The sequence below is a fragment of the Bicyclus anynana genome, chromosome 21, assembly GCF_947172395.1.
Source record: "Bicyclus anynana chromosome 21, ilBicAnyn1.1, whole genome shotgun sequence".
Classification (NCBI taxonomy): Eukaryota; Metazoa; Arthropoda; class Insecta; order Lepidoptera; family Nymphalidae; genus Bicyclus; species Bicyclus anynana.
Window position 1 is genome coordinate 3633880 of NC_069103.1, and position 10627 is coordinate 3644506.

Consider the following 10627-nt stretch of genomic DNA (forward strand, 5'->3'; position numbering starts at 1 on the left):
TCAGCCTTAAAGCAGTGATCCATGGCTTTCTTGGCAATAAAAAAGCTGCAAATTATAAAGAGCTCATTTCTAATATGCTTGAGAATTTCAAACTCATGGGATGCAGAATGTCCCTTAAAGTACATATGCTACATGCTCACTTAGACCAGTTTAAAGATAACTTAGGGGCATACTCAGAAGAGCAAGGAGAACGCTTTCACCAAGATATGATAAACTTTGAACAACGTTATCAAGGACAATATAATGAGAATATGATGGGTGACTACATTTGGAGTCTAATACGAGAAGGTTCCTACTCACACAGAAGAAAAACAAAAAATATTCATTTCTAAAGTTTCTTACTGATTCTTTTTATGTATTTGGAGATTTATCTTTATTGTTCTTTGTAAATAAAGGTGATTAACATATAAATTAAAGTTCTTTTTCTTGCCTTTGTATTCTACTGAATTAAAAAAATAAGATTTTCTTAAAATTAGAAATTGCGTTCTGGTTGCTACAAAAGCAAACTTTATCAAATAAAAGTATTTTTTTATTGTTAAGTTAGACATTATTAATCTAAATCAGCACCACAGAACTCAGACTCAAAAATCGTGTTTACTTGTGTTATAAGCCTATCTAGAGCTGTCACTGCCTTCATAAAGTCCATAGATTTACGAGTCGGTACAAGTACCTAATAAGTTAGTATCATCATTCGTCTGAGGTATCAACACTTACGCAAAAAAAAATATTATTTTTAGGCACGTAGTGATTTTATTTTACACGTATATTTACACGTAGTATTCAATTTAATTTTTGAATATATGGCTTGCTGATGTGATTTTATTAAACTCTTTGTTTTTAACTGTCAACTGCTGTCAAGTGTCAGAGTCAAATGTCAACAACTCAAGATACAAGTTCTGTCATTGTCATGTTATAGAAATATTTATTTATATAAAAGTATTTATTAATGAAGATAATACTTAAATTAGCTAAACTTATTATAAAAATAAAATATAAGGAAATATAACTACAACTACAAAATTAAAATAAAAAAAAAAATAAAAGTATTGAAGAAATTTATAAGGATTATATGGTTCTCTAAAACTGGATTTCGATTTTCGTGTATAAAATACTTACTAAATTCTTAACTAAAAATAAAAAAAAAATGATGTCAGGAAGGATTGGCCACTTGCCTATTTCATCTGAGAATCCCCTTGGACTTTCATGGCATGATTCTGCATGGATTCCATCCCTAAACCCTTCTAATATAATGGATTATTTTTCAGAAAGGTCTAATCCATTTTTTGATAGAACATGTAATAATGAAGTAGTCAAAATGCAAAGGCTTAGCATGGACCAATTGCAGTAAGTTCCATTAATCGATTTTATATAAATAAGTCTGTATAATGACAACTTTAATTAGTATTAGTGTGCTTTGAAGTATTATTTACTAGCTATAATGTGGAATTTTATTGTTACTGTTTTAACAAATTAAAAATGCAAGTAGTTTTCTACCTTCAGAAGGCCAAATTTTTATGATCTGCCGCTCATCTTTAGTCTCTATTTTTCTCTCTTTTCAGCAGTATGCTGGTTTGCCTATATTTATAATATATTTTTATTCTTTTGCAGAAACATGACAGGTCTGGAATATGTGTTGTTGCATGTACAAGAACCCATTCTGTATGTGATCAGAAAGCAGCACAGGCATAGTATTAATCAAACTATTCCTCTTGCTGATTATTACATTATCGCTGGAATAGTGTATCAAGCTCCAGATTTGGCTAGCGTGTTGAACTCTAGACTGGTATGTCACTATCTGTTTTATTTACTTCAACTTGGTATTGTTTAACTGGCATTGCTTTGGTATACAAAGAGGTTAGAGTTAGAAGAATTAAGTTATTAAATGCATTAGCAACATTTACAAGTGTCTTAAGAACCATAATTCTATACAGGTTCCCAGAAGTATAACCCTAGGGTTATATTCTTTAAGGAAAATTAATTAAAAATGTATAAACAAATGTATTCTAAATATATTACATCCTTATATTATGAGCCAGCCAAACTTATTCATTGATAAATATGATACAATTACATATTATAATATGCAAGGATAGATTAAAGAGTGTGTTACATGGATAGTCAGAATTATTTAAATTACTTTTTTTTTTAGTTAAAAAAAAATTGTATGCAGTTCAGTCCTATAAGTGGACTCGTCAACATCTTGAAGTTATGGGAAATACTCTGCAACACCCTATAGTTTCTACTTAGATGTAGTAGTTAGTGCCTTAGTTGTGTGATGGTTCTGTAAAAGCAATATTTACAGAACCATCACACAATTTTATTGAAAAAAATTCAGTTATGTAATTTGTTTTCATTTATATATTTTTTAGCTATCTGCTGTCCACCATCTGCAAAATTCATTTGAAGAAACTATGTCCTATTCAAAGTACCATCCTAGCAAAGGTTACTGGTGGGATTTCAAGACTAATAAATCAGGTGAGCCTACCTTAAACTATTGTTAGTTTTATGCAGTCATAATTAACTTTTATTTTATGATATTATGTAATTTAAAGATTTTATACTATTAGATAAGTCACTAGTGCGTTGAAACTGAGGCTAACAAAGGCAACTAATTGTCTTAATTTCATTTAGACAATTAGTTGCCTTTGTTAAATAATTTTTGTTGTTTACTATGTGATAGTAAACAACAAAAATTATTTAAACAAATAATACCTAAATATAGTCTACAATGCCAAGTTGTGCGTTTAGGAAGTATAAAAATGAAATATACATAAATATATAGTTTAAGTAAATACAAAATTGTGCATGTGTAGCTCGATTCGGTTCACTTTATATGGTGATTTTGTAGGCACATATCTAGTAGTATAATTCTTTAGTACTTTCTCTTACACTCTAAAAACTATAAAATTACAGGGCCATTTAACATGGGACAGTCTGCCCCCAAAGAAGTGCCCAGTGCCTCTAAGGAAGAACCATCAACACTTTTCCAAAGGCAAAGGGTAGATATGTTGCTGGCAGAGTTGGTGAGACAGTTTCCATTGCCCGTTGCACAGGCAGCAAACCAGGTGACATTTTTTTATATCTTTACCCAATACTCCCATCCCATCATAGTCTTTTAAGACTGAGCAGGGGCCGCCCAATCTTAAAATACTATATCAGGAGTCTGTATTAGTATTGCATCCTATAATTGAAGGATATACAATACTATAATCTGGCAAGTTCATTGATAACACTCTCATAATATGCGGGCGACAGGGGGAAAGACTGCGCGGGTGTGAAATCGTGCTTGCGGGGAAGTGACGTGCATCAGTCGTGGATTTTCATTCATCGCTACATGCCCCCCGGCCCACGCGCAACATCGGGAGTGTTACAAACGAAGATGCCAAGCCATTATACCAGCTTTGTCTTTTTGGTTTTTAATTGTTCTAGTGGACCCAGTCAAGCTCTGCTTCGATTTATATTTGCACTTATTCCCTGCCCCTTCCCTAAAAAAAACTCTGTAAAAACTATTGTTGTACTTCAAGGAATAATCTAAATAAAGATTTGCACTTAGCGACACATTTTATACACATCTAATTTATTTATATGATATTTAAACAACTGTGTGTTTAGTTCTAGATGTAATATGGTGGTAAACAAAAAAAAGTAAACCTTGGCTGAGTTTGCTGTGGCCTCTTCTCGGACCAAGGCGAACCCTCGTAACTTTAATTTCAAGTTTTCGATTATTATTAGCTTTATTTACCACCATTAGATAAATTTAAATTATGACATAACTTGACATTTCAGAAGTGCTTGCAAACTAAGCCTAATTGTATTAAACTAATTTTGTATTTTATGATTTTATTTTAAAAAGTTAAATAAATTGGATTTTTTTATAGAATGGAGTTACAGTGAAGACTGAAAATGTTATTGACAAAAACTCTGAGAAGCCAACTGAGGGTAACAATATAAATAATATCACAATAAAACAAGAACCTGTGGACCCTATCAGCTCTGAGATGACAAATGGTAACATGCAAGGACATATGGAAATCAAAACTGAAATTAAACAGGAAAATATGAAACCTCCACCTGAGAAAAAACCCAGAACTCTGTAATTGAAAGTTTTCATGAAAAATAAAACACATCTTAATATGGAATATTTTACATAATAAGTCTTTAGTTTAATAATAAATTAAAAATTAAATGTATTTTTTCTTTAAACATTTTTAGTTTTCATGTTTGGTTGTATGTTTGTGTTTTATATCCAAAAATGCATATTTTACATAACTACTTGATATAGAGGGCTCCCCTACCATATCCAGTTATTATTCACTTAGACCACCTAAATTACCAACACTTCTTATGAATATAAGACCCTACTTAAGTGGGATAAGGAAATTATGATTCTTCATAACGATCACTGACTATTATTTTCTTTCAGGTTTTCTTCATTTTTCATTACTTGTAAATTATTTATCCTTATAACATTTTCTGAAATTTGTGATTTGTCCAAGCAAATTTGGCAATTCATGTTAACTGGATATTTAAGTTTTTCTTTATCACCCAGGCTCTTTGATTTTTGTTCTCTGAAATAAATTACAAAATTTATTTTAAAATACTTATTGTATAAAAAAATATTGTAAAGTTAAAGTTCCTCTTGATTTGGTGTATGAAAATTTTATAAAAAAAGAAAACATGCTTTAGTTTTTGTGAACAGGTTTTAGATTATTTAATTATTTTTAATTATTTATGCAATTTTTCTTGAATAATATTGAAAATTACTGATGCTACTCTTCATGTCATACTGACTAGAGAATGTATTATCTTTTGATTGTTGTATTTGTTTTGGCTACAACACTGGCGTGTTCCGTGCGTTCTATCTGCCTATTATTCTTTATCTATGGAAACAAGTATGAAAACTTACATGGCCAACTTGTATCCCACATCTAGACCAAATGTGAGTCCTTGACTGTAACCAGAATCAAAACTACTTTGGAATGATGCGTTTTGTCCATCAACAACACCATCGGAATAGCCAACCTAAAAATACAAAATTTGGGAGACAAATATATTAGAATTCCATGGATTCACTGTGCATGTGCCAGGTCCATCATGTGGCAGAAAGGACATCTCTGAGCAGAGCCCTGGACTTGTGACCAATGGGTGTAGGGTTTGCCTTTTTCTATCATTTATCATCTTATTCATCATAATTATTTCTATCAAATATCATTCTTTTTTAAAAGTCCACTATGTCAGGTCTGTTATTAGAGAGGGGATATGAAGCTTAAACCCACCACTTCAATGAATTTGGGTTGGCGAGTTTAGGGTGTCAATGATAACTCTTTACATATCACTAGTAGATTTTAATAACGGCTTACTATGCTCTAGCACAGGGCTAAACACTATTTATTTATATTTAATTCTAGTGAGAATTACATGCAAGAATTCATAGCACAAACCAGGCTCAACCAAAACTCATGATCCGAACTAGCATAGGCTGACCACTGGACTAAAGACACAGTGTAATTAAAAACCGAATAATTATTATTACTGTAAATACCTTGTTAACGCTTTCCACTTCTCGTGTCCAAGTTTTAGCAGAAATATTTATACTCTCGTCGATCATTTTTATAAGACCTGTGAGGCTAGCTTTAGCTGTAGTCTTTTAGTCCAGGGTACTTTATGCTGCAGTCACTTTACAGGTACTTCTGTACGGGCCTCTTATTTTACTAAAATTAATTAATTTATTCTTTTTTAAAATACATTCTTTTTTAATAAAAACAAACCATGCCAGTCACTATGACAAATGACAATGACAGATGTGGATGTCAGATTTTTATATTTTCACAGACTATAAATCACCATATGACCACAGACGTTTATAGAGCACTAATCATAGATTAGAAATAGACGCAGATTAAAAAATCATTTAAAAAAATTAAAAAAAAACATACGTTTTATTTTATGTTTAAATTATTTCTTTGTTTGTTTTGTGAATACATTATCAATCTCTCTTTATTAATAAGTATTATCACGTTCGCTGCGGCACTGATTTTTCTGTACTTTACTTTGGTGCGTTACGAGGTTTTTGACCTCATACCAAAAGATTGACCTATATATACCTCTTGAAGATGCTATACTTACGAGGTCAATTGACCTCGTACCGTAGCAAACGTGTTAAACTCAGTTATTACAATATTTGCAATATAATTCTGAGAATTTACTTTTTCAGTCTTTACTTTCATTAGCCAAACTCTATTCACATTATAAAAAGCCAAGCTTTGGGTTTAGCCATTTTTATAATATTAAAGTGGTAATTAATAATTGTAACTTTAAGCTTGTGCGTATTTAGTGTCGCTCAGAATCAATAACGTTGGACTCACCGTTGGACTATAATAGAAACATGCGTTTTTGCATTTAATAACTTTTCAGTAAATAATACATAACCAAACATATCTATGTAAAAATGTTAAATGGAATAAAAACAAACAGTAATGTTACAACTCACAACTATTAACAAAATATTTATTTTACAGATCAATTTTATATTGTGTAATACTCGATTTATCAGGGAAATTTGTACGTAAAATGAACATATTGTTTACTTCTGGTGTGGAATCTAAAGCCTCTAAATATCCAAACCAATATATAACCATCCCGGGACCAAATCTGTTCCAATAGCACATAAGCTGCTCTTTCATATATCCCAAATGGTTCTCCTCATCACCAAACAGAGCTTTACTCTCTATCCAGTTTATGATAAAGTTGTCAACAGCAATGGGAACATCCAATTTGAAATCTGGTGTTTTGTCATAGCCTCTTAACCTCAGTAAATTTTCATCAGAAAAAGAGATATTCATCATTCTTAATTCTCTTTCCAATCTTAATTCATATTCTAGTCCTATTGATCTGAAAGTTTATAATATGTGTTGTTCATATATATGTATTATGTATGTATAAGTTAAAATAAAGTTTATAATATAATGTTATTTAAATAAATAAATTTTGATTATCCAATGTAGGTAATATAAATTGTAAGAATGAGAGTGTGTGGGTCTTATTTTTATACCTTATTCAAAAAAAGTAATTTTTCCTTTTCATATTGAAAAACAAACCCTTGAAACTTACTGTTTGATTATATCTGCATAGGGACCGTACTGATTGTCATTCATGATACCCTAGAAAATAATATGTTAAAGTTACTAAATATTCCTAATTATCATAATAATTTTAAATATTAAAATTATCATAATAATTTTAAATTTTCTTACCAGAAAAACTTGGTAAGCTAAATCTTTGTTTTCAATTAGTGTTGTGTCTTTAAAGTACTTCTTTACCACCGCAGAGTCAGATGAAACATTCTGTAGAAGTGACCTAGCAAATAGAGCTGGACTAATGCCTTGACTTTCTGCTAACCTGTAAATAAAAATTTGATAATCTATCTGTTTTATACCTGTATTAAACATAATAGAAATTAGAGAACATTTTACAAATCATTTGGTCAGTTGTCAGATCCTTACTCCCTGCCTTAGGAAACATGGGTGGTGTTTACAACACCATTCCTTAGAGAACATGTTAGGCCATCAGTTTCTGTAATTATAAATACCATTTGACACTGATTGTTACAAAGTCAAAGATTAAATTATAAACCAAAAACTTGTAACCCAGACCTACCCAGTATAGTGAGTCTAAACTATAAGCACTTAATCCTAATAAGAGCCAGGTCTGGCTCCCGGCAGTGAGCCCTTAAGATAAGTTTATTATAATGATGCTTAAGAACTTACCTATTTATAACATCCCCTTGATTTTTGTCTTTCATTAGTTCTTCATAAAGCTCATAATATTTGCTTGATATAACTGGAGATTTTCGATAGCTTTGCTTCATAGATCTTTGTACGAGCAATGAAATTATACTGCCCATTGTGGAAGGTGGAACTCTGTCAAAAATAGTTTAATTATTTATAGTGAACATCAGTTTTTAAAATGGATAGCAGTGGATATAGACGCTTATACGCTATATTACTTACTCTTTGTATTTCTTGCGAAGTTCATTTTCAGATTTCCTATTAAATGAAGTGATCCTGTTAAAATCTTTAACGATTGCATTGTAAGTTTTTAGAGGCATGGGCTTTAAACCGGTGGTAGTCATTATAAAGTTTTAAAATAATTGATAACTTATCGGTGGACGACTTGTTAAGGGAATATGGTTAAAAGACACTGTACTGTATTCAATTTTATTATTCTTTCACAATTTCAGGAGTTATTAGGAAGTTGGGAACCAAATCTCCAAATCACAGAAAACAAATCGAGACGAGATCTATCACTTTATTAATTAGAAATTTAGAAATCAAATGACAAATCAAGTCAGTGTTACCAACTCTCCAAAATATTTATCCCTAAAGTTTGTGTCAAAAACCCCTAAAATCGCCTTAATTATTGAGTTGTCCCCCTAAAAAATATAAATTCATAATAATTTAGAAATAATATGCTGTAATATGTTTCAAAAGTCTATATTTAATACAGACAAAATATTACGTCTCTATCTGAAGATTCAGATTTTTTGAAATCATACATGTTGACAATGAATAAATTTAACAACTTTTTTTATTCGATAAAAATTGTCGCCAGTTGCCTCAGAGTGGTTGTAGAATGACGTATTATATGTCGTTATAAGTCGCTAGGTCAAGAAAGAAATTAAAATTATCATCAATTTAAAAATATTAAAGAGTCAAAAAATCCCTGAAAATACCCCTAAAAATTTCAGACCCCTAAAAAAATCCCATTTCACTTATTTGCCCCCTAAATCTGGGGGGAAAACCCCTAAGTTGGGAACCCTGAATCAAGTCCACCGACCATGACATTGACATCATGCCATGGCAACTTAGAAGAACGTGAAATCTTTATGAAGTTGCGCCATCTACATCCTAGATTTAAGATTCCAGGATAATAAATTCAATTACTTATGGTGTGTATGTATTATAATGTTTTTAGAGATTTAAACCCTGTAAGTATGGAAAAAAAAACCAAAAAAAAGAATTATTTATCCTTTTAATTTTGACGCGTAATAGGAAGAATGTGTTTGTATTTTTGAAGCAAAGGGATTATTAAAGAAAGACAGTAACCGTACATTAATTTCAACCATGTTTCATATAGTTATTTGGCCTAGTGGTGCATAATAAAGGTACGATCGAACAATCCTGAGTTCGAGCCTGGGGGTAACAATAGAAAACTTTTTGTCTTTTTTTTTTTTTGTTTTTCTCAATTGGTTTCTTCATCTGTTACAAAATCAAAAATCTCTCATTTACAAAAAATATGCTTTATTCTCTCATTTATTTATTACTTCTTTTTTTTAAATTTTTAACAATATAAGTATAAAATACAAAACATTATTAAAAATTTATAAAAAAAATTCACCCTCCCGCTGCGGGACATTTGAGTGCCCAAGCAACCGGTGGTCAGGGCTCCAGAGTGAGGAACCTCCTCACAATACGCGCCGTCTCAAGAATCACTGCCTTTTGTATTTTTATAACATAATGGATACTATACTAAAAATACCGTAGCTAGTCACTAGATGGCGCTATCACAAGCGTTCCGAAAAAAGTTAGAGTTGCCGATCTATTTCCAATAATACATTGTAATCTTTGATTGACATCTCCAAGTTCACCACAGATTAAATACTGCGGAAATGACAATCTCCAATTTCAATTCATATTTTTTTTAACTGGCAGCTTATTCTAAGTACTGCCAAGATCTATGGTCTTAGTCTAACTTAGACTATTAAAAAAAAGGACCTGCCTCGTAAGCCATTACCCCTCTGTCAAAGATAAAGAATCAATGATCTAACGATGCCATAGAATCGATGTTTCATTGTTGTAATCGTTTTCATCGTGTAAAGAGCTCCCTAAAAATGCCGGTTTGTGTAGTTGAATGGCATAAAAAAAGGCCAAAAACTTGTAGTTTAGAGAAAGATGGAGTAAAGTTTCTTTTGTAAGTATTTCTACCATAATTTTATCAAATTTGTAATAAAAACGATTTCTAAAAAGAATCGAATCTTTTGACAGAACAGCAAAAAATGGATCAAGTAATCGAACATACTTTTTATATATTCTGTGGATAGTCTAAGCCAGTGATTCCCAAAGTGGTATATATCGACCCCTAGGGGTCTATGACAAACTGCAAGGGGTCTATGTAAGCGAAAAAAATTTAGGGGTCCATTAAATGAAAATGGTTTCCACGATATCATATATGTTCATCATAACACATACACTGATAGTACCTATTTTGTACATCATATTATCTTTTAAAATCAAAACATATACATTATTTTAAAAGTAACTGTGAAGTAAAAAAAATATTATATATGTTTATAAAATTGTGTAAGTTGTAGGACACAGAAAATCAATATCAAATAAGCAGGGGTCTACCCTACACGAAAAGACATGGCATCGGGTCTACGACACAAAAAGGTTTGGGAAACTCTGGTCTAAGCGATGTGTTGGTTAGTCTGTGTAAAAATTATGCGTGATGTATTGCGAGTCAATTAAACAGTTGTGTGTAGTGTATGAACACAGAATATACTTATTGGTGTTAAATGTTTTCGATGTGTGAGTTTACCTCGTCCCCCTCAAAAAACGACTTTTTTGTT

The 10627-nt window shown here is 31.3% G+C and overlaps 3 protein-coding genes across 3 annotated transcripts; 1 reads left to right on the forward strand and 2 right to left on the reverse strand.

Annotated features, from left to right (window-relative positions):
* Positions 1–1003: 1003 nt before the first annotated feature.
* LOC112044291 (mediator of RNA polymerase II transcription subunit 6) lies at positions 1004–4203 on the forward strand. Its single transcript, XM_024080096.2, has 5 exons — positions 1004–1344; positions 1609–1783; positions 2370–2475; positions 2914–3065; positions 3879–4203. The coding sequence occupies exons 1-5, from the start codon at positions 1145–1147 to the stop codon at positions 4095–4097; spliced, it is 852 nt and encodes a 283-aa protein (XP_023935864.1). The 5' UTR covers positions 1004–1144; the 3' UTR covers positions 4098–4203.
* Positions 4129–5791, reverse strand: LOC112044294 (uncharacterized). Its single transcript, XM_024080099.2, has 3 exons — positions 5543–5791; positions 4907–5022; positions 4129–4568 (listed from the first exon to the last, which is right to left on the reverse strand). Exons 1-3 carry the CDS (start codon positions 5606–5608, stop codon positions 4400–4402), a joined length of 351 nt encoding a protein of 116 aa, XP_023935867.2. The 5' UTR covers positions 5609–5791; the 3' UTR covers positions 4129–4399.
* Positions 5792–6474: 683 nt separating this feature from the next.
* LOC112044292 (CDAN1-interacting nuclease 1) lies at positions 6475–8792 on the reverse strand. Its single transcript, XM_024080097.2, has 5 exons — positions 8010–8792; positions 7767–7919; positions 7254–7398; positions 7111–7160; positions 6475–6891 (listed from the first exon to the last, which is right to left on the reverse strand). Exons 1-5 carry the CDS (start codon positions 8129–8131, stop codon positions 6513–6515), a joined length of 849 nt encoding a protein of 282 aa, XP_023935865.1. The 5' UTR covers positions 8132–8792; the 3' UTR covers positions 6475–6512.
* Positions 8793–10627: the final 1835 nt, after the last annotated feature.

Bases quoted from the DNA above. Each gene is read 5' to 3' on its own strand.
- LOC112044294 (XM_024080099.2), bottom strand. From the start codon at position 5,608: ATGATCGACGAGAGTATAAATATTTCTGCTAAAACTTGGACACGAGAA. The intron at 5,023-5,542 runs GTATTTACAGTA...TTGTATTTTTAG, and splicing joins AAGTGGAAAGCGTTAACAAG to GTTGGCTATTCCGATGGTGT. The intron at 4,569-4,906 runs GTAAGTTTTCAT...AATTTATTTCAG, and splicing joins GTGGGATACAAGTTGGCCAT to AGAACAAAAATCAAAGAGCC.
- LOC112044291 (XM_024080096.2), top strand. From the start codon at position 1,145: ATGATGTCAGGAAGGATTGGCCACTTGCCTATTTCATCTGAGAATCCC. The intron at 1,345-1,608 runs GTAAGTTCCATT...ATTCTTTTGCAG, and splicing joins CTTAGCATGGACCAATTGCA to AAACATGACAGGTCTGGAAT. The intron at 3,066-3,878 runs GTGACATTTTTT...ATTTTTTTATAG, and splicing joins TTGCACAGGCAGCAAACCAG to AATGGAGTTACAGTGAAGAC.
- LOC112044292 (XM_024080097.2), bottom strand. From the start codon at position 8,131: ATGACTACCACCGGTTTAAAGCCCATGCCTCTAAAAACTTACAATGCA. The intron at 7,399-7,766 runs GTAAGTTCTTAA...TTTTATTTACAG, and splicing joins CAAGGGGATGTTATAAATAG to GTTAGCAGAAAGTCAAGGCA. The intron at 6,892-7,110 runs GTAAGTTTCAAG...ATAAACTTTCAG, and splicing joins TATGCAGATATAATCAAACA to ATCAATAGGACTAGAATATG.